Source organism: Peromyscus eremicus, chromosome 4 (assembly GCF_949786415.1).
Source record: "Peromyscus eremicus chromosome 4, PerEre_H2_v1, whole genome shotgun sequence".
Lineage (NCBI taxonomy): Eukaryota > Metazoa > Chordata > Mammalia > Rodentia > Cricetidae > Peromyscus > Peromyscus eremicus.
Genome location: NC_081419.1, coordinates 128,977,526 through 128,999,020, shown reverse-complemented (window position 1 = coordinate 128,999,020; position 21,495 = coordinate 128,977,526). Strand labels below are relative to the sequence as shown.

The following is a 21,495-nucleotide window of genomic DNA, read 5'->3' as shown; positions in this document are numbered from 1 at the left end:
TTACAGGCATGTGCCACCCTGCCTGGCTTAATTTTTTTTGTAATTGAAACAGGGTTTCTCTGTGTAGCTTTGGAGCCTGTCCTGAAACTCACTCTGTTTAACAGATGGCCTCAAACTCACAGAGATCTGCCTTCCTCTGCCTCCTGTGTGCTGGGATTAAAGGAGTGCGCCACCACGGCCAGGCTTCTGGCTTAATTTTTATTTGTTTTTCGTGTTCTTTTTTTTTTTTTTTTTTTTGTTGTTGTTGTTGCTGTTTTTCGAGACAGGGTTTCTCTGTGTAGTTTTGGTTCCTGTCCTGGATCTCGCTCTGTAGACCAGGCTGGCCTCGAACTCAGAGAGATCCGCCTGGCTCTGTCTCCTGAATGCTGGGATTACAGGCGTGTGCCACCGCTGCCCGGCTTCCTGTTCTTATTTTTTAAAGATGTATTTATGTATACGTCTTTCTCTCTGTGTTTACGCCCCATGGGTGCAGATGCCCTCAGAGGGTTTCAGATACCCTGGACCTAGAATTATATGAGGTTGTGAGCTGCCTGATGTGGGTGCTGGAAACTGAACTATCATCCTCTGGAAGAACCCCGGACACTTTTAACTACTGAAGTCACCTTTCTAGTTCTCACTTACTTTTTTTTTTTTTTTTGGTTTTTCAAGACAGGGTTTCTCTGTGTAGCTTTGCGCCTTTCCTGGGACTCACTTGGTAGCCCAGGCTGGCCTTGAACTCACAGAGATCTGCCTGGCTCTGCCTCCCGAGTGCTGGGATTAAAGGCGTGAGCCACCACCGCCTGGCATCTCACTTACTTTTTTAAGACAGTGTCTCACTGTGTACCTTAAGCGGGCTTTGAACATGAACTTCTCCTGCCTCTGCTTCCTGGAGTGCTGGGATTCCCTGAGTATGCCAGCTATTTCCCACCTCACCCCCTTTCTAAAAGACAGACCTTCCTGTAGACCAGCCTGGGGAGATATCTCTGCCCTGCTCTGTGTCTCCCCTGTTTCTGTCTCTCTCATGGTTGTGTGTGTGCATTCACACCAGCACTGTGGATGGAGACCAGAAGACAACCTTGGGCATTGTTCTGCAGGAATGCCATTTACATTTTTTTTGGAGATGGTTTCTTCTTGGCCTGGAGCTTGGCAAAGACAATTGGCCAGAGAGGCCCAGGAATTCCCCTGCCTCTGTCTCCCCACACTGTCACCTCTGAGCTGGAATCATAGGCGCTTGCTACCACACCTAGAATTTTAAAAAGAAATTTGATTATAACATTTATTTATCTACTGTGTGTGTGTGCGCACATGCACACAACATACGTGTGGAGGTCAGAGGACAACTTTTGGGAACCAGTTCTCTCCTTCCACCGTGTGAGGCCGGGAACAGCACCCAGGGTGTGTCAGGCTTGGCAGTGGGCACTTGTATCTGCCGAGCCTGCTCACCAGCCCTCCCTCACACCTAGCATATTTTTGGTGTGGATTCTGGGAATGGAATTCAGGTTTCCATGCTTGCAAGATCAGCACTTTACTGACTGAGCATCTCTCCGGCCCCATTTAACCGGAACTCCCAAGCCTCTTGCGGGATTACAGGCATGTACTACCTTGGCAGCTTCCTAGCCTCCTACTCCTCCCCTCTTTTTTTGTTTTTCTGTTTTCTTCTCTACCCCTTAAAAACCCATTGATAACACTTAGGACAAAGTCCAGGTTCCCTGCCTGTCTTTACAAAGGTTTGTATCATCTAGTCCCACCCACCCTGGCCACCATTGTTTCTCATTGCTTACAGCATACCCACCGTCCTCCAGCTATTTGGCCACAGTGTTCCTTGCAAGTGGATTAGTTACTGCTGCACTGGGGCCATGCACCAGTTCTTCCTTTAGCTTGAAGAGCCCTTCCTGGGCATGTGTCATTTCTGTTAATTAGTTGCTTCCTTCTTAGAACCCAGCCCTCTTCTTTTAACCCTCTTACGTGACTTTTTTTTAAAAATGCATCTATCTTCCATATCAAAAGCTGCAGGAGGGGGAGCGGCTGTGTCTGGACATGTCTGTATCACCAGGGTGGCAGAGTACCATCTTCATAGTAAGTGCTCAAGAGATGATTCCTAAGTCAACGAGCAAATAAGATTTCTAGGGAGAATTAGAAAAAGGTGATTAGTCAACCTCTTGGCATTAAAAGCACTATTTTATCTTTCTGAGATTCTGAGTTCTTATCTGGAAATTGAGGATTAGATAGAAACCATCTCAGGGCTGGAGAGATGGCTCAGTGGTTAAGAGCACTGACTGTTCTCCAGAGAACCTGGGCTCTACTCCCAGCATCCACATGGCAGCTCACAACCATTCACAACTCAGTCCCAGGGATCCAATGCTCTCTTCTGGCTGCCAAAGGCACTGCACATGCAGACAAAACACCCAAGCACTTAACAATAAAATAAAATAGAAACTGTCTCAAAGGGGTATCATGGGTCTACACATTATTCAACATAGGGTCTGGTACTTTGTGCCAAGGATAGTCCTTGTTAACAACGACAGACATTTTTTTTTATAAAAATAGAAAGTAAGCATGAGTCACAAGTTCATTTAACTCATCAATGAAGGGAACAGGAAGATGACAAATCCAACTTAAAACAGAACTTTAAAACCAGAGTTTTCATAATCAATAGAAGAGAAAAATATTGAAGTAAGAGTGCTAGATAAATGCAAGATGGCTAAATAACCCCCAGAACAATAAAACCACAACCTTTGGGGTTCTCTTCTGTATTAGACAAGAGAGGACATTATCAGTTTATGGAATTGTACACCATCTGGGCTCTTGTTGATACAAAAGTAAATTCTTTTCAGAGATAGATGACTGTTTTGCTAATCTTTTTTTTTTTTTTTGGTTTTTCGAGACAGGGTTTCTCTGTGTAGCTTTGCGCCTTTCCTGGAACTCACTTGGTAGTCCAGGCTGGCCTCGAACTCACAGAGATCCGCCTGGCTCTGCCTCCCGAGTGCTGGGATTAAAGGCGTGCGCCACCACCGCCCGGCTTGCTAATCTTTTTAAAAAAGATTTATTTATTATGTATTAAGTGTTCTGTCTCCATGTTTTGCCTGCACACCAAAAGAAGGTATTAGATCTCATTATAGTCGGTTGTGAGCCTCTATGTGGTTGCTGGGAATTGAACTCAGGTCCTCTGGAAGAGCAGTCAGTGCCCTTAACCTCTGAGTCATTTCTCCAGTCCCTTGTTAGTTTTGTTGTTGTTGTTGTTGTTGTTGTTGAACAGGGTCTCAGTAGGTATCCCAGGTAGGCCTTATGTTCTCAGTTCTCTTGCCTCAGCCTCCTGAGTGCTGGGATTTCAAGCATCTGTTACCACATCTAGCTTTAGTAAGTATCCCAGGCTGACTAGGTTCTCTCAGTGCTGGAATTTCCAACATCTGATACCACACCTGGCTTTAGAGACGCTTAAATAGATTTGCTGGTCAATGATTTATCATGGCATCAAAATGTCACACAGGGCTGGAGAGATGGCCCAGCGGTTAAGAGCACTGGCTGCTCTTTCAGACGACCCAGGTTAGATTCCCAGCACCCACATGACAGCTCAGAACCATCTATAACCCTAATCCCAGGGGATCTGATGCCCTTTTCTGGCCTCCATGGACACTGCACACATGTGGTGCACAGACATATATACAGGCAAAACACCCACACATATAAGATTAAAATAAAGAAAACAAAAACAAAACAACAAAAACAAAAAACAAAAAAATGTGTGTGCCACTATGCCCAGATCTACTCACACACACACCAAAATGTCTCACAAAATCGTGTTCTTCCCTTATAACATGCTTTGTATCATTGTTCTTAACACTACTTATTTTAACTCATAAGACACCTGGAAGTTGTGATTACAATGCTCAAGCTTTTGTTGAAAGAATCAGAATTTTATTAGACTTCCGTTCTTGCACAAATGAGTAGTGGTAGAATTTAGAGCCACAAACCAGGAGAGCTAAAGGGGAAAACCATTATCTCTCCTCCTCAGCTTGGTGTGGTGTGGGGCTTGGTGCATTTCGTCAAACTGGCAGAGAAAGCACCTACTTTGGACATCACCAAAACACCTTCTCTGCATCCCTACTTTCTGCTCAATAAGAATAGATTTTCTTTTAAAGAATCGGATGTTCCTACAGTGGCAGTAGATGCCATGGGGAGTCCTGCAATTTTACTCAGTCCTTTTACATTTCCTTACCCCCTTTTAATGTTTTTTTTTTCTTTTCTTCAACATTGTAGGGCTGAGGATATAGGTCAGAGCAGAGTGCTTACCTAGCATACTCAAGACTCTAGGTTCAATGCCCAATACCAAAAAGCTGGTAAAATATGTGTAACAGATCATATCATTTTAGCTGTTTTTAAGACTGCAGCACTGCTGTAGATCCAGTAATAAGTCTGAGGTCACGTGAAACAGGAGCGTGTTAGGAAAACATGTCTAGGACTCTGGCCAGAGAGTCGCCGTTCCAGAGTTTGGACACGCTGGGCACAGGGGAAATGCAAGCATTTCTACAAGGCAGCAGATGGAGAGCTTCCCAGGAACAAACTAGTTATTTCTTGGCAGTCAGAAAGTATGTAGTGGACAAATTGCACTGGGAGTTGGGAGAAACCACTTGAACCTCCTGACCTTCAGATCCCGGAAAAGGGATTCCCAGCTAGTCCTTGGCATATGGGCCAAAGGGCATCTAACTTCCAACCTCAGGGACTGAACTTACATTTCTGGCTTTCCAACAGAAGCGAAGGACCCCGGAATGACATCAAATGCTATAGAGGTTGACCAGACTGCTACTTTTAAATTCTGAACTGGCCTTTCATTATTCTCATCAATAGGGTAGAATGTTCACTGCCTGACTCCAAACCTTGTCTCTAATGCTTATTAGGCACAATACATGGCTGTTTACTTACATCTCTCTTTGACTTTTAAAACTTGTGCTTTGAGGAGCTGGAGACGTGACTCAGTGGTTAAGGGACATTTTGCACTTGCAGAGGACCTGAGTTTGGTTTGTGATTGCCTGTAATTCCATCTGTAGGGCCTATGATACCCTCTTCTGGCTTCTGTGGGCACATGCACTCACACATGTTCACACACATACACACATGTAAAAATAAAATAAATCTTTTAAAAGTTGTGCTTCTTTAGAAAAAAAAATCTCTAAATCGGTGATAATACTACTGTTGGGAGGTGGTGGTTAGGATTTGTGGCATTGATGCGTAGAAAGTACTAAGAGCGGTACATCTGCAAAACAGAAATCGCTACATAAAGACTTCTGCCAACACACTTAGCCATTTCTTCCCCTTCCTTTACCTCTCCCCACTCCTTCTGCCCGGCCTCATCCCACTTCTCTTCCGCCATTTGGCAAACAGTTCACCCCATTGGATGTTGTCCCTGTGGTGTTGTGCTTCATAAGTGTCTCTGAGGGGATTTCTGTAGTCGATGACTGTTGATTTCTGTTTTCTGATTGTTTCTCTTGCAATAACTATGAGTGGTTTGCTAATTTTTTTTATACTGAGAGGTAGTCTCATACATTTACTTTCCAGATATGGAAACTTAGTCCCTAAAAGGGAAAGTGACTCACCCAGGATCACACAAAGACAATGGCTAAACCAGTAATAGAACCAAGACCTACTAGTTATCAATATCACACACAGTCCAAGGTCATTGCTCTTGGGTACTGGTATGATTCAAGTGCCTTCCAAACTCTATTTACCCACAGGAAGACATGACTGTAGCAGGTTTTCTTGGACTGTCAGCCCCTAAATCATGACACAGAGACTTACTATTAATTATAAATGCTCAGCCTTAGCTTAGGTTTATTTCTAGCTAGCCTCTTTTTTTTTTAAACTAAATTAACCCATTTCTATTAATCTATGTGCTATGCTGAGGCTCATTTACCTCATCTATGTACTGTCCATCCTGCTTTCCTGCTTCCTCCATGTCGGGTTGGCTGGCCCCCCTTTTCTCTCTGCCTGCCAGCCCCGCCTATTCCTCCTCTGCCTAGCTATTGGCCATTCAACTTTTTATTAGACCAATCAGGTGCCTTAGGCAGGCAAGGTAAAACAGCAACACATCCTTACATAGTTAAACAAATGCAGCATAAACAAATGCAACATATCTTTACATAGTTAAACAAATATTCTATTCCACAACCTGTGACTCTTCTCTATTCCAAGTACCCACCAAACATATTTCCTTTCCAACAAAATTATAAGGTCTACAAGGGAACAGGCCATGGCTTGATTGTCTTGTAATATTAGTTTTGTGCTCAGCACTAAGCCTCAAACTCTTGAGGATAGGAGTTATTGCCTATGACCCCAGCACTATTAGGAGTGAATGCAAAATGAATAGCTATGCCACAGGAAGACAGGGAAAAAATGAATATCTATAAAGAACAATATATATGACAATATATATGCCAGGCAGTGGTGGCACATGCCTTTAAATCCCCTTCCCCCCACACTCATGGAGTCAGAGGCAGGTGGATCTCTGAGTTCGAGGCCAGCCTGGTCTACAGAGTGAGTTCTAGGACAGTCAGGGCTACACAGAAAAAGAAAAGTATTGGATAACCTCCCATATCAAGATCCTCAATGACACCTTCAAGGACTCTTTCCAAATAAGGTAACACAGGTTCCAGGACTGATGGCATAGACGTTAGAAGGCTACTTTTTAGCTTAGCACAGGCACAGAGTATTTTTCAGGTGTAGGCCTTTCTTTGTTATGAAACTCATCTTAGCCTAAGCACCTTTTCCCATGACACAAGCCCCATAGCTTAGCTTTCTGTCTCCTATTCAGAACTCTAGCGGACATGAAATAGTTGCAGGAAGGGTGGGACAAGGCTGCCTGCGTTTGGAAATATGTGTCTCTATGAACAAAACAGAAATGGTTAAGGTTCTCACTTTCTTTTCCTATTTTGATAAAACAAAGCTTTTCAACACTCACAGAATGAATAAAACCTAGATTTACACTTTCATGATTCTTTTGTGACTGATTTCACAGTTCTCTGATGAGACAAAAAATTCTTTTTTACTCCCTGAAAAGGATTAGAATTCTTCTATCCTGGATTCACCCCTCATTCTGTTTATGATATTATGATCTAGCTTGGGAGGCTGTGATCCAGTGAAATGACAAACTACAATATTTACATGTAAAGAGACTCAGAGTAAATCACTTAACTGCCTTAAACCTCAATTTCTAGATTTTAAATGTAGAAATTGACAAGGCAAGAAAAGATGTCTACAGATTAAATAGAGTAGTGGAGGTGAAAAGTCCCAGCATAATGACTTGTATATATATTGGTTTTTGTTGTTGTTCTTTATTTTTCAAGACAAGTTTTCTCTGTGTACCCCTGGCAAGCCTTTAAGACATTCTCTTAATCAGTGAGTGATGGGGGAGGGCCCAGCCCATTGTGGATGGTGCCATCCCTGGGGTGGTGGTCCTGTGTTCTCTAAGAAAGGAAGTGAAGCACACCACGAGGAGCAAGCCAGTATGCAGCATCCCTCCGTGGCCTGTGTCAGCTCCAGTTTGAGTTCCCCCCATGGCTTCCCTCAGTGAACCGTGATTTAGGAGATGTAAGCCAAATAAGCCTTTTCCTCCCCAAGTTGCTTTTTTTTTTTTTTGTTTTTTCGAGACAGGGTTTCTCTGTGTAGCTTTGCGCCTCTCCTGGAACTCACTTGGTAGCCCAGGCTGGCCTCGAACTCAGAGATCCGCCTGGCTCTGCCTCCTGAGTGCTGGGATTAAAGGCGTGCGCCACCACCGCCCGGCTGCTTTGTTTTTTTTCACAGTAGTAGAAACCCTAAGATAAGCAGGCTCTCCCTTTAAGCATTCAGAGGGAGGGTAATTTTTTTAAAAAGTTAGTTTAGGCTCAGTGAAACTGACTTCAGGCTTCTGGTCTTAGTTAGAGTTTCTATTGCTGTGAAAAGATGCATGACCACAACAACTCTTATAAAGGAAAACTTTTCGCTGGGGCTGGCTTAGAGTTCAGAGGTTTAGTCCATTGTCATCACGGTAGGAAGCATGGTGGCATGCAGGCAGACAAGGTGCTGAAGAGCTAGCTGAGAGTTCTAGATCTGGATCTGCAGGCAGCAGGAAGAAGAGTCAGCAAGCCACTAGCCCTGGCTCCAGCTTCTGAAACCTCAAAGCCCACCTCCAGTGACACACTTCCTACACTTCCTCCAACAATACCACACCTATGTAGCAAGCTTTCTTATTGGACTATCTCAGAGACTTATTACTTATGAAAACTTGGCCTTAGCTTAGGCTTTTTCCCAACTAGCTTGTAGATGTAACAGTCTTATTATTAAGTAAGAAACACAGGGCCAAATGAAGAGTTAAAAGCCCAAGAGGTCAGAGCAGTAATAAGAGCTGAGACTTAAAACCACCTTCTTACCCTTCCTGCTGCTGCTATCCTTCCCCTCAGCAAGAGACCTACTTCCTGTGTATCTGTCTTTTTATTGACTTTCTGTTCTGCCTTCTCATTGGCTGTAAACCCAACCACATGACCTCCTCATCACTGCCTGTCTATACAGACCTCCAGGTCTTCTTTGGTTGGTATTGAGATTGAAGGCATGTGTCTCCATGCTGGCTGTATCCTTGAACACACAGAGATCTGCCTGTCATGTGATCGGGATTAAAGGCGTGTGTCACCACCACCCGGCTTCTGCTATGGCTTGCTATTAGCTTTGACCCCCAGGCAACTTTATTTATTAACATACAAATAAATCACATTTCAGTACAAATAAAATATCACCATACTAGCTCTTATAATTTAGTTAACCCACATTTTTTTTAACCTACATTCTGCCTCATGGCTTGGTTACCTCTTCTTAGTACAGCACATCTGACTTGCTCTGAGTCTGCTGGAGAAATCCACAGGTCTAGATTCCTTCTCCTTTCCTCTCTTTCCCTGGAAGTCTCACCTATTTCTTCTGCCTAGCTATCGGCCACTTAGCTCTTTATTTTAATCCAATTAGAAGGCCCTTAGGCAGAGATACATCTTTACATTGTAAACAAATATTCTGAAACACACCTACTCCAACAAGGCCACACCTATCTAGTGCCAGTCCCTCTGAACCAAGGAAGCCATTTTCATTCAAACTACCACACTTCTCTATTCCAGAAATGTGTGGTAGTTTGAAAGAAAATGGCCCCCAAAGGGAGTGGCACTATTAGGAGGTGTGGCCATGTTGGAGAAAGTGTGTCACTGTAGGGCTGGGCTGTGATGTCTCTTTTGCTCAAGCTTCCCTTAGTGTGACAGTCAACTTCCTGTTGCCTGCCTATCAAGACGTAAGGACTCTCAGCTCTCGCACCACATCTGCCTGCCTGCCACCATACTCCCTGTCCAAATTGATGATAATCTGTTACAAGTATCTTGGGAAACTCATACAGTGTTCCTGTGTTGTTATCCAGGTCTCAGTTTCCTGTGGTCTCCCTTCTATCTGGCCCCTCTATGACATTTTTCAAAAAAAAATATTCTCTTAGTTAACTCAGTGTTTGCTCTGGCAGTATTATAGGCATTTTACATGGTTCACTGAATCCTCCAATCTTATTAAGCAGGTATTAATATTCTTCCTAATTTATAGAGGAGAGAGAGAGAAAAAAAAGGTGAGGTCACACTTCTAATAGTAATGCCCCAATTTAACACCCACACATTCACCCTTGACCCTGTACCACTTCAGTTTCTCTGAGTTAGATACGGAGTCTAATTTGCTTATCAACTGATGGCACTTTGGGACACTTACTCAGGGATATTTTCAAGAATGCTGGATTGGGGCTGGAAAGATGGAGCAGCTGTTCTAGAAGTCCTGGGTTCAATTCCCAGCATCCACATAGAGGCTCCCAATGTCTATAATTCCAGTCCCAGAGGTCCTCACACTCTTTTCTGGCCTCAGAGGGGACCAGGTATGCATGTGATATATAGACATGCATGAGGACAGAACCCTTATATATATAAGTAAATAAAATTACAAAATTATGCTGAACCTCAAACTTGCCCATAACTCCTCGCCTATGCTCATGAGTGGCCCTAATTAAAATGAGTGTGTCGCAAACAACAATCACAAAAGGTATGGAAGTACAAGGGGCTTGCTGGGGAGAAGGGATGCAGCCAGAGCAGAGGAGGGGAATGGAGGGGAATGGGGAGGGCAGTGACCAGAACACATCGTATATGTACATGAAATTGTCAAAGAACAATCATCTTAAAAAGAATGCTGGGCCAAAGGAGGCCAGGCCTGCCTGCCCCATACTCAATAAACAAAGCAGCCTTTGACTTTTTCAGCAAAGAAGAGGTGGGCAACCCTAGAATTGAAGAAAAATCTAAGTTAAAAGGATCTCAAAGATCAGTTTACTCAAGTCCTTCCTCTTATAAACGTGGATGCTGGGCCCAGAGGAGGGGAGGGCTCCTTTGGGGCTACATAGATAGGTTGTGTGTGAATGGTAGAGTTGTAATGAAGCCCAGATCTAACTTCAAATACGGGATTGTCTCTACAGCTCACCACACTGACCAAGATGGGTGTTGCTGTGCCTAACGTGCTGACAAAGTCTAGGACCCAGCAAGAAAGGAAGTGGAAAAACTGGCCCAGATGATCCCAAAGCAATAGTGCCAGGGTCTTCATTCTGACTTGGGACACCGAAGGGCTGCAGCCACTGAGATGGTCCAGGGTACCGGGACGGGCAAAGTTCTAGGTTGATTTAGTGACTGAAGGGACCATGGTGTCACGGCATTCTAAAGTGAAAGAATGTCATCAATTTATGAATTCCTAGAACAAAAGGGACTTCTGCAAATCTTAAGAGTGACGGCTTTGGGAAAATAATTCTAGAGTTTACTTACACAATCGGGGAAGTGGTTTGGGAAACCCTGTGTCTAAGAATGGTCAAAGCTGAACATTTTTTTCATCCATCTTTATATAGACATTTTCTCAAATCCTGAGTCCCTGATGGCCCCTTCTTAAAAAGGTGCTTGGGGAAAAAAAACAAAAAAAAAAATCCTAAACTACATAGCACCTGTACAGTGCTCCTTCGCGCTTTACTACGCAGTAAGGGCTCAACAAACGGAAAGTGGAATTGTGAAAACACTACTAACAGCAGCCACAGCAGCCACTGTCCTTAAGACACGTTGAACTCCTTTCTGTAGAGTAGATATCCCGAGATGCTCTTTTGCCTGGGTTCCATTGCCCATTGCATCCTGGGTCTTGTAGTCAGGAAGTGAGTGGCTTGTTGCCCTACGCGCAGGCGTCGTGGTGCGTATCCCCGGAAGAACCAGCCGCGGCTCGGAGGATGAGCTGGTGGCGGTGGCTGCAGCTGCTGCGGCGGCACTGACAGGACACGAGCTCTATGCCTTTCCGGCTGCTCATCCCGCTCGGCCTCGTGTGCGTGCTCCTGCCCCTGCACCATGGTGCGCCAGGCCCCGACGGCACCGCGCCCGACCCCGCCCACTACAGGTGAAGGGGGCCAGGCTCCTGCTCTCCACGGCTGGGGAATGGCAAGCGCCCACCGGGCCCCTTCCCTTCCCTCCGCCCCAGGACCCCCACCCTGACGTGCTCGGGTCCCGCTGCTGGGCCCTCGGCAGAAATCACATGGTGGTTCCCTCTCTCCGTCCTGTGTCTGGTCCTTTCTCCCGCCCGGTTTTGGGTTCTGGCCCCCTACCTTATTTCTCATCCCTCGCACCAGGGAGCGAGTCAAGGCCATGTTCTACCACGCCTACGACAGTTACCTGGAAAATGCCTTTCCCTACGATGAGCTGAGACCTCTCACCTGTGACGGGCACGACACCTGGGGCAGGTAGAACGAGCTTGAGGGCCAAGGGGGTTGGCCGGGGTCCTAGAAGGGCTGGTGGCTTCAAGGTCTTACTGATTGTGGAAAGTTTCCCGCCTGGGCTGATTCAACCCCTTTCCCTCAAGTGAAGCCAGCACTGTCAGAGTCTACACAGCTTTCCCAGTACAAAAAAGTCTTGGATTAATCTGGCAGGCTAGACCTCTAGGCTCACCCTCAGCAGGAACAGGCGCCACATAGGAAGACTTGGGAACATTTCTGGAGTCACAGAATATTTTGAAAGAACTCCCAAGAGTCAGAAAACTCAGCTCCTTCATTTTATAGGTGGGCACCCAGGTCCGGGAGGGGATGTTACTCTCCCCAAACGTAAGGTCCTTTGTGGTTGCTGTTCTCTGTGTGACTGAAACACATTTGCCCTCTCTCCTCACGCCACAGTTTCATGTCACTGCCATATTCATCCCCTCCCCAGATTCAGCTCCTGTCACCACCGTGCATACAAGTCACCTGATTCATTTTCTTTTAGTAATGCTTGTATTATCACGTTTTTCATTTTCACTAGAATACAAACCCAGCTGAGTGAAGAATCATTGCATTAGCAGAAACTGACAGGGATTGAACACGGTGCCACGTGCTTTTCAGTGTGCTCCCATTTAATTCTCTTAACACTCTTGGGAATTAGGGCTGTAATGCTGAGGTGTGTGTGTGTGTGTGTGTGTGTGTGTGTGTGTGTGTGTGTTTAGATGGGTCCCACGTGGTCCTGGCTGGCCTCGAACTCCCGGTGCTTCTGCCTCCACCTCCCAAGTGCTGAGATTGCAGGTGTGTGCCGTCACTCCTGGCTTACTATCCTTGTTTTACAAATATTTTTAAAGGATGGCATGCTGTCTGATGCCAAGGACTAGACAAGTAAGCTAAGAACTTGTATCATTTTTTTACTTCTTACTTGGAACAAAAAGTAAATACAGGGGGCTAGAGAGATGGCTCAGTGATTAAGAGTACTGGCCGTTCTTCCAAAGGACCCGGGTTCAATTCCCAGCACCCATATGGCAGTTCACAACTGTCTATAACTCCAGTTCCAGGGGATCTGGCAGCCTCATGCGGGCAAAACCCCAATGTACATAAAAAATAAAAAAATCTTAAAAAAAAGTAAATACAAACAAATGGCTAATTGAAGCAGGACAGAATCGTGCTTGATGACTGTCTCATTCCTTAGGACTCCAGTACTACAACTTGTCCTATATATCATTCTAGAATATTCTCAGTTTATACTATTATACAGGTGTGCATATATGTATTATTTGTTTATTGAGACAGGATCCTGCTATGTAGCCCAGCCTAGTTTTAAGTTCTCCGTCCTTCTGTATCAGCCTTTCCAGTGATGGAACTGCAGACATATGCTACACCTGGCTACTGTGTATCTTTGTTGAAAATTAACTTATTAAAGTTTAGCTTTGTAAAAAAGGAACTTCTTATAATTTCCATATAACAAAATACCCCATTTTAAATGTATAGTAGCCACGATCACAATTAGCATATAGAATACTTTTTAAAATTTTATGTGCACTGGTGATTTGCCTGCATGTGTCTGTGTGAGGGTGCCAGATCCTCGGAGTTAAGTTACAGTTGTGAGCTGCCCTGTAGATGCTGGGAGTTGAACCCGGGTCCTCTGGAAGAGCAACCAGTGCTCTTAACCTCTGAGCTTTCCCTCTAGCCCTAGAATACTTCTTTACCCTAGAAAATTCCCAAATGCACTTTATAAATTATCCCTCTACTATTACTGGCCCTAACAGCAGCACACCTGCTTTTCTGTCCGTGTGGCTTTTTAAGTTCTATTAATGGTATGTGTGTTTGTTTTGCATGAATTTTGGTGCACCATATGTGTGCAGGAGCCTATGGAGGCTCCTGGCTAGAGTCCCTGGAACTGCAGTTGCCAGCAGTTGTGAGCCCCCATGTTGCTGTGGGAATCAAACTCAGGTCCTCTGCAAGAGCAATACAAGCTCCTAACCACTGACCCATCTGTCCAGCCCCTAGTATGGCTTTTTTTTTTTTTTTTTTGGTTTTTCGAGACAGGGTTTCTCTGTGTAGCTTTGCGCCTTTCCTGGAACTCACTTGGTAGCCCAGGCTGGCCTCGAACTCACAGAGATCCGCCTGGCTCTGCCTCCCGAGTGCTGGGATTAAAGGCGTGTGCCACCACCGCCCAGCTGGCTTTTTTTTTTTTTTTTTTAAGTGCAGATGAAAACATGCTATGAGGCTTACTTCCTATGTGGTGTTTTTCATTTAACAGCATGATCTCATTAGTACATTAGAGTCTCATTAGAACTCCGATAACCATGTCTTAATAATGTCATAGATTTGTATTTGTTTGTATCATAGTTTGTTCATCACTCTTCAACTTATGAGCAACCAGTAATTTCTAGCTTTTTGATGTTATAAGTAACACAGCCTTGAGCATTTTCCAACCATTAATATGTTACAATCTTGTGCTGCTCTCCATGGTAAAGAAGAGTGCCAGGAAACAGAGGTGAATGTTAATTACAGTTGAGCTTCACCTGGTAGTCCAAGGGCTCCAGTTTCCCCTCTGGTTCCTCTGTTGTAATTATACATGGGACAGATAGGGACATCACTGTGCCCCATTTGAGTTTTGGACAAGTCTGATCTGGGTAGTTATGAATCTGGTGTTTGATGTTCTTATAAAGCAGTTGGGACTTTGTCTTTTTACAGTTTTTCTCTGACGCTAATTGATGCCCTGGACACCTTGCTGGTAAGTATCCTCTTTCTTTCCCTCTCTATCATTGCCTAACCAACATCCTTCCTCTTTTGGTAGCTTGTCTGTGGGTAAAAAGTAGATTCCTCCCCTAGGTCTTTTTATCTCATGATTCTGAGCCACCAGGCTCTGGTTACCCAACTGTATGGGAGAGAATGCCAAGTTCCAAGAGAAAACCAGTGTATGCAGGCTCAGTCATTGAGCAAATATTTATAGAGGACCTGTGATAGACTTGTACAGCCCAGTGAGGGACACAAAGACTTGAGCAGGTATTTATAGAGGGCCTGTGATAGACTTGTACAGCCCAGTGAGGGACACAGAGACTTGAGCAGGTATTTATAGAGGACCTGTGATAGACTTGTACAGCCCAGTGAGGGACACAAAGACTTGAGCAGGTATTTATAGAGGACCTGTGATAGACTTGTACAGCCCAGTGAGGGACACAGAGACTTCGACATCATCCTTTTCAAAAGCTTCTGTTCTAGTAGCCACGTGCAGAGACAGTATGATAACACAATACTCGTTAGTGTGTCGTGTGTGGCCTGTGCTAAGGCCTGTACAGGTTGTGTTAGTCAGTGTTTATCATTGCTATGGCCACACAAGAGAACAGTTTAGAAGGAGGAAGGATTTATTTAGGCCCACGGTTTCAGAGACCTCAGTACATGGTTGCCTAGCCTCATGTGCTTGGGCAGTAATGTGGCAGAGACATTTCTTTGTCTCATGGTGGATAGGAAACAGATTTCAGGAGACAGGAGGGGCCAGGGACAAGGTACCCCCCTATGACCCTCCCCCTCAGTTACTTACTTCCTCCAGCTAGGCCCACTTGATAAGGTTTCCATAACCTCTCAAAATAGTGCTACCTGCTGGGAACCTGGACTTCCACACAGTTTGTCATGATTACTTCTTATTCAGATTACAGCATATGCATTATTCTATTTAGTCCTTCCAGTAATCTCATGGTTTCATTATTTCCTGATTTTATTCCTTCCTATGGCTGGGAAATGTGATGCTTAGAAAGGTAAAAACGGGACTCAGGTTTAAACTTAATTTTATGTGACTCCAATCCTCGATTGTCTTCTGTTCTGCGCATCCCCACCCAGGGTTTTAGAGTTTTGTTCTTTAGCGAGGCAGACCTCAAACTTGGCGATCCTCTTGCCTCAGCCTCCCATGTGCTGAGATGATAAAGATTTACCACCATGCCTGGCCACTCCTCATTTTTATACATTTATAATATCTATGTGAGTATGAACACTACATAGATACGGCTTGGCTTATAATTTTGTTTACTATTAATTTGTATGTTCTTGTCTATTCATCAAATAGTTATTGAGGACAACTATGTACCAAGCATGGTGCTAAAGTTGGGGGTCAAAATGACGAGTTTAAGCCAGGCGGCAGTGGTGCACGCCTTTAGTCCCAGCACTCGGGAGGCAGAGGCAGGCAGATTTCTGTGAGTTCGAGGCCAGCCTGGTGTACATAGTGAGTTCCAGGAAAGGCACAAAGCTACACAGAGGAATCCTGTCTTGGAAAAAAAAAAATGGCAAGTTTAAACAGAAATAATCTCTGTTTGCCCAGAGTTTGAGATGTTAACACTGGAAGGACACACAGAATCAAAGAATAGCCATAAAAGAAGATAATCACACATTCAGGCTGGAGCTTTGTATTGGAAAGGCTCTTACCAAAACTGATCTGGCCCTGAGGGTGGTGGTGCACGCCTTTAGTCCCAGCACTCGGGAGGAAGAGGCAGAGGCAGGCCAATCTCTGAGTTCAGGGCTAGCCTTGTCTATGGAGTGAGTTCCAGGACAGCCAGGGCTATACAAAAGAAACCCTGTCTTGAAAATAAAAACAAAACAAAACAAAAAACCCCAAAAAAAGGAAAAAGAGGAGGAAGCTGGGAGAAGTTCTCTGAGGCGGTGATGTGAACCTGGAGTTGGAATTTGAAGAAGCGGGTGGGAACTGGGGAAGTGATGGAGGGAAGTGATAGAGGAAGGACATTCCAGGCCAGCCAGTGCAGTGGCTCTGGGGCAGGAGAGACTGAAGCAGGTGCATTTGCAGGGGAGGCCAGTGTCACAGAGTGGGGAGACGAGGGAAGAAGTGACACAGGGGGACATGTGGAGTCTGGAGGCTGCAGGCTCTTCTTCGGTGTGTTAGGATCGTTCATTTGAGAGTACAGAAGAGCCACTGGCTTTTTTTTTTCTTTCTTAATTTATTATGTATAGTGTTCTGTCTGCATGTCTGCCTGCATGCTAGAAGAGGGCACCAGATCTCATTACAGATGGTTGTGAGCCACCATGTGGTTGCTGGGAATTGAACTCAGGACCTCTGGAAGAGCAGTCAGTGCTCTTAACCTCTGAGCCATCTCTCTGGCCCTTCCTCCCTTTTTTTTAAACCACTGGCATTTCTTAAGTATAAGACAGGAAGTGATGAAATTTCTGCTTTGAGATCACTGACTGCCATGTGAAGAAAGATTTATTTCTTCATTCAACAAACATTTGTCAAGTAATTGCTTCCTGAGCTGCGTCTGCCACTCCGGGGACATACAAGGATGAATGAGGCCTCTGCCACTGCAGAGGTCTTTTTGTTTTGTTTTGTTTTAATGTAGAAAGAAATAGAGACCCTAACAGTGTGGATGGAGTTCTTAGGGGTTCTTAAGGGAAGAAGAAAGACTCAGAGGCGTTGTGGAGCAGGTGACATTGACCAATGATTAGTTGGATTTATAAATGGAAGACTAGGAGTCCGTGACTTCTGATGGAGGAAACAGTCGGGAAACTGGAGAAGAATGGGCTCAGTTTCACTGTAGATGAAGGTAGGGCTAGAGGAAGGTGAACAGTGAGAGACGGTCCTGGAGAAGCTGGAGTGTGGGATAGTCAGGAATTGTTTGGATTGCAGAGAGGCGCAATTCAGCTGACTTAGGCAGGAAGATAAACTTACTGAATCAGATAACTGAAAAGTCTAGATCAAAGCTGGCCTCAGACCTGATCCAGACAGACAGTGACGTCATTAGGAGTCTCTTTCCACCTTTACCTCTGCCTTCTTGGTGCTGTGTTCTCAGTCTTCAGAAGCCGTGAGTCAGCCTGTTCCCTTTCCGATTACTCTCCCGTTTAAGAAACAGTGTGTTCAAAGAATCAACCTTTCCTGTTAATCCCAGGAGTAAGTCTTCACTGATCAGCGTGGATCACATATGTATTTCCAGTCTCACTTGGGGAAGGGATATGGTACCTTGGCTGGTCCTAGTGAAGTACCCACTCCACAGCTGGGGACATGGGACCACTCTCTCCTGAATTATATATCAAGCTAGGCATGGTGGCACGATCCCAGGAATATCAGAAGTCCAAGGCTATTCCTGCCTTATATAGTGAGTTTGAGGCCAGCCTGGGCTGTATGAAAACATCTGAAACAAACAAGTTTGTCCCCCCCCCTTTCCTTTCCACCCTCTCTCTCGTCTCTACACCCTCTCTCCCTCCTCATATGTATATCCATATACAACACATATGTGTATGTACACATATGTATGTAGATACACTTATATATAGCATTTGGCTGGTGATTTAAACAGATATTTATTTTCCCAAGTAAAAGAAAGGAGCGGATATGGCTTAGTTGACAGAATACTTGCCTTATGCATAAGGCCATGGGTTCAGTCTCTACCAACCTGAAATGGCTAAGAACTACAAAGCTGAATGAAAAAACAACCCACCCTTTAAACATACAGCTCGAGGGCTGGAAAGATTGCTCAGTGGTTAAGAGCACTGCTGGTCCTGCAGAGGACCTGGGTTTGGGTCCCAGCACCTGCATGGTGGCTCACAACCGTTTGTAACTCCAGTGCTGGCAGATCCAACTTCCCACTTGTGACCTCCAAGGGCACCAAGCATGAATGTGGCACACTTGTGTAGAGGCAAAACACTCAAACCCACAAAATAAAATAAATTGTTCAAAAAGGAAAAGAAAAGGAAATGAAGCCAGGAGGTAATGTTTTCCTAGTAATGAGCCAACTACTCAACTACGCTATCAGAGATGTCGGCTCTTTGTAGCTTCCTCCTCACCCATCATTAGGCTTTTCTTCTCATGCTTTGTGTTCCATGGCGAGACAGCTGCTACCACTCCAGAAATCATGTCTGCTTCCAAGGCAGAAAAGCAGGGCCAGAGTAAAAGCCATGCTAGACGGGTCTGTTCTTAGGAAAAGATTTGTTCCCAAAGGTGCCTCTGGTATACGTCACAAGGATCGGAGCATCATAACACAGTGACCTCTCAAAGCAAAGGAAGCTGAGGGAGATACCTTCAGGGTTCTTGGCCTCTGTGGCAGGAGGCTTTGATGTAAAGAAGACTGGGAAGCAACTGGTATTGTTTTCCACAAGGTAGAAAGGACAAGTGAGCTAAACAGCTGATGTCCACTGCTGATCCCTGCTTTGTTTATACGGGATCCATTGAAATGGACCAGGAAATTGCTCAGACTGGGTTTCTGCATGGTTGCTGGCTAGTGTAACTGAACTCAGGACGGTTCTGACTAAAAGGTGAGGGCCACACGGCATCTGAACTGCTTTCATGCCTGTGGGAGCTGTGTGTTCAGGGTTCTCTTTCATTCCAGATTTTGGGAAATACCTCTGAATTCCAAAGAGTGGTGGAGGTTCTTCAGGACAATGTGGACTTTGATATCGACGTGAATGCCTCTGTGTTCGAAACCAACATCCGAGGTGAGGGCCGCCTTCCAGGGCCGGTAAGAGAGGAGACTAGAATTGTCTCTGACAACCAAAATGGTAAATTAGCTCTTTAGGAGTCACCTTTGCAGGACTCTGGTCCAGACTAGTGACAGACAGTAAACATTCATTTAGTGTTGGAGCAAGGAAGGTACAACTCTGCTTTCTTGGAGGTTATTGTTATCTGGTAGAACTTTGTGGATGATGTTTGTTATTGTTGATTTTTTAATTTGGTTTATTTTCTTTTATTATTTTTTACTTTTTGAGACTTAGCCTCACTATGTAACTCTTGGCTGGCCAGAAACTGGCTGACCTTAAACTCCAATATCTGCCCACCTCTGCCTCCCTAGTGCTGGATTTAAAGGCATGCACCACCACACCACATGATAGTTTGGGTGTTTCCTTGTGGTGGGGGGTTGTTTCTTTTTTGGTTTTTGATTTTTTTTTTTTTTTTGAGACGTGATCCTCACACTGTTGCCAAGGCCGGATTACAGCTCACTGCGTAGTACAAGCTGGCCTCTAAGTCAAAGCCATCCTCACTGAGATCACAGACATGAGCCACCACACCCAGCTCCCATTTCCCTCTTACTAATGTTGAAGTTGTGCGTGGTATCTTCTAAAGTAGTTTTCTTAGCAAATAGAACAAATAACTCATCAAAGTCTAGAAGTAGTGAAAAATCTCTATTCTCCTCCTAAATGATAGACACACTCGGAGACCATCTTGACACATGTGCTATAGTTCCAGATTTTATTTCTTTATAGTTGAAGTGTAGGTTTCCTCATGTATTTAGCGCGCGCACACACACACACACACACACACACACACACACACACACACACACGTGATGTTTGCTGTTGTTGATTTTTTAATTTGGTTTATTTTCTTTTATTATTTTTTACTTTTTGAGACTTAGCCTCACTATGTAACTCTTGGCTGGCCAGAAACTGGATGACCTTAAACTCCAATATCTGCCCACCTCTGCCTCCCTAGTGCTGGGTTTAAAGGCATGCAAAAAACAGTGAAAAAAAATTGACCAGGCATATTTACAAAAATACCAAACGGAACTTGTAGAGTGTGTGTGTGTGTGTGTGTGTGTGTGTGTGCATGTATGTATGTGAGTGAGATGTGTATGTGTGTGTGTTCGTTCCTGCAACTGTGTATGCATGTGTATAGGCAGAAGTCAGATCCTGGTATTCATCAGACAGGCTCTCACTGGACCTGGGGCTAGCAAGCCTAGGCAAGGCTGGTGGGCTGTGAGCGGGGCGATCCTCCTGTCTTCTCCCTCGGCACTGGGATCCCAAGTGTGTCCATCACACCCACTTTTTCAACTTGGGTGTCAAGGATGGAATTCAGGTCCTTGTACTTACAGGGCAAGCACTGTACAAACTGAGCCATGCCTCAGCCCCGTTACCACCTTCCTGGCTGGCTTTGCTTTAGTGCCCCAGGCTGTATTATGTGCGAGCGTCTTTTTGTCTAAAGAACTTAAGAATTTTCCTTTGTGTGGATATGTTCTTGGCAAACTTTCTCAGGTTCTGTTTACACAAAAATGTCTTTGTCTTACTTCCTTTGGTCTTTGGGAGGTATTTCTTCTGCATGTATGGCTGCTGTTAATGATTATTTTCTCTTATTTAGTCTATCAAAGAAATTTCTCACTGTTTCCTACTTTCATTTTGTTAAATAATCCATCAATGTCATGGTCATGTCTTTGTAGATAAATCTGTTTTTGTTTTTTATTTTCATTATACCTGTTCTTTTGTTTTGTTTGTTTTTTGTTTTTCTTTTCTTTTTATACCTGTCCTTTTAAAATGCTCTTTATCCTGGAAAATCTTAAGTACCATGACCCATGAGAAGATAGTACAATGAATGAATACAACTGTTGCTCATTGTAGCTGCTTGTAAAACAGCTTAAAAAAAAAATTTATCTGAGAAACAAAGTAGGGGAAAAGAATTTTTTCTCTTTTTGATGTTTTGTAATGTATACATTTACAATGTGTACATTAATGTATATTAATGTGGGTTTTTTTTTTTTTGGTTTTTTTTTTTTTAAATCTTGCTCGGGATTCTTGGGTCTATACAACTGCTGTTTTTCCTCGGTTGAGAAAGTTCAAATAGTGCCTCTTCCCCGTTTTCTCCCATTTCTTTATTTGTTTATTTATTTATTTATTTACTTTGGTTTCAACTAGAATTCTCACCTTGTCCCCTAAGTTGCTCTTGTATCTAAGGCTTTCATCAGGTATGCTTTATGTACTAGTAAATCGTGCAATTTTCACTTATAATTATT

The 21,495-nt window shown here is 44.2% G+C and overlaps 1 protein-coding gene and 1 long non-coding RNA gene across 2 annotated transcripts in view; one reads left to right on the top strand and one right to left on the bottom strand.

The window, feature by feature from the left end:
• Positions 1-736: 736 nt before the first annotated feature.
• LOC131908669 (uncharacterized) lies at positions 737-10,929 on the bottom strand. Its single transcript, XR_009378642.1, has 3 exons — positions 10,818-10,929; positions 1,772-2,102; positions 737-1,222 (listed from the first exon to the last, which is right to left on the bottom strand). It is a non-coding gene; the product is annotated as an uncharacterized LOC131908669 (long non-coding RNA).
• Positions 10,930-11,197: 268 nt separating this feature from the next.
• Edem2 (ER degradation enhancing alpha-mannosidase like protein 2) overlaps positions 11,198-21,495 on the top strand; it is a 29,912-nt gene continuing 19,614 nt past the window's right edge. Inside the window, exons 1-4 of the mRNA XM_059261729.1 lie at positions 11,198-11,427; positions 11,657-11,767; positions 14,477-14,516; positions 19,105-19,210. Of these exons, the coding sequence (XP_059117712.1) occupies positions 11,321-11,427; positions 11,657-11,767; positions 14,477-14,516; positions 19,105-19,210 (364 nt within the window). The 5' untranslated portion in view covers positions 11,198-11,320. The remainder of the gene's footprint in view (positions 11,428-11,656; positions 11,768-14,476; positions 14,517-19,104; positions 19,211-21,495) is intronic.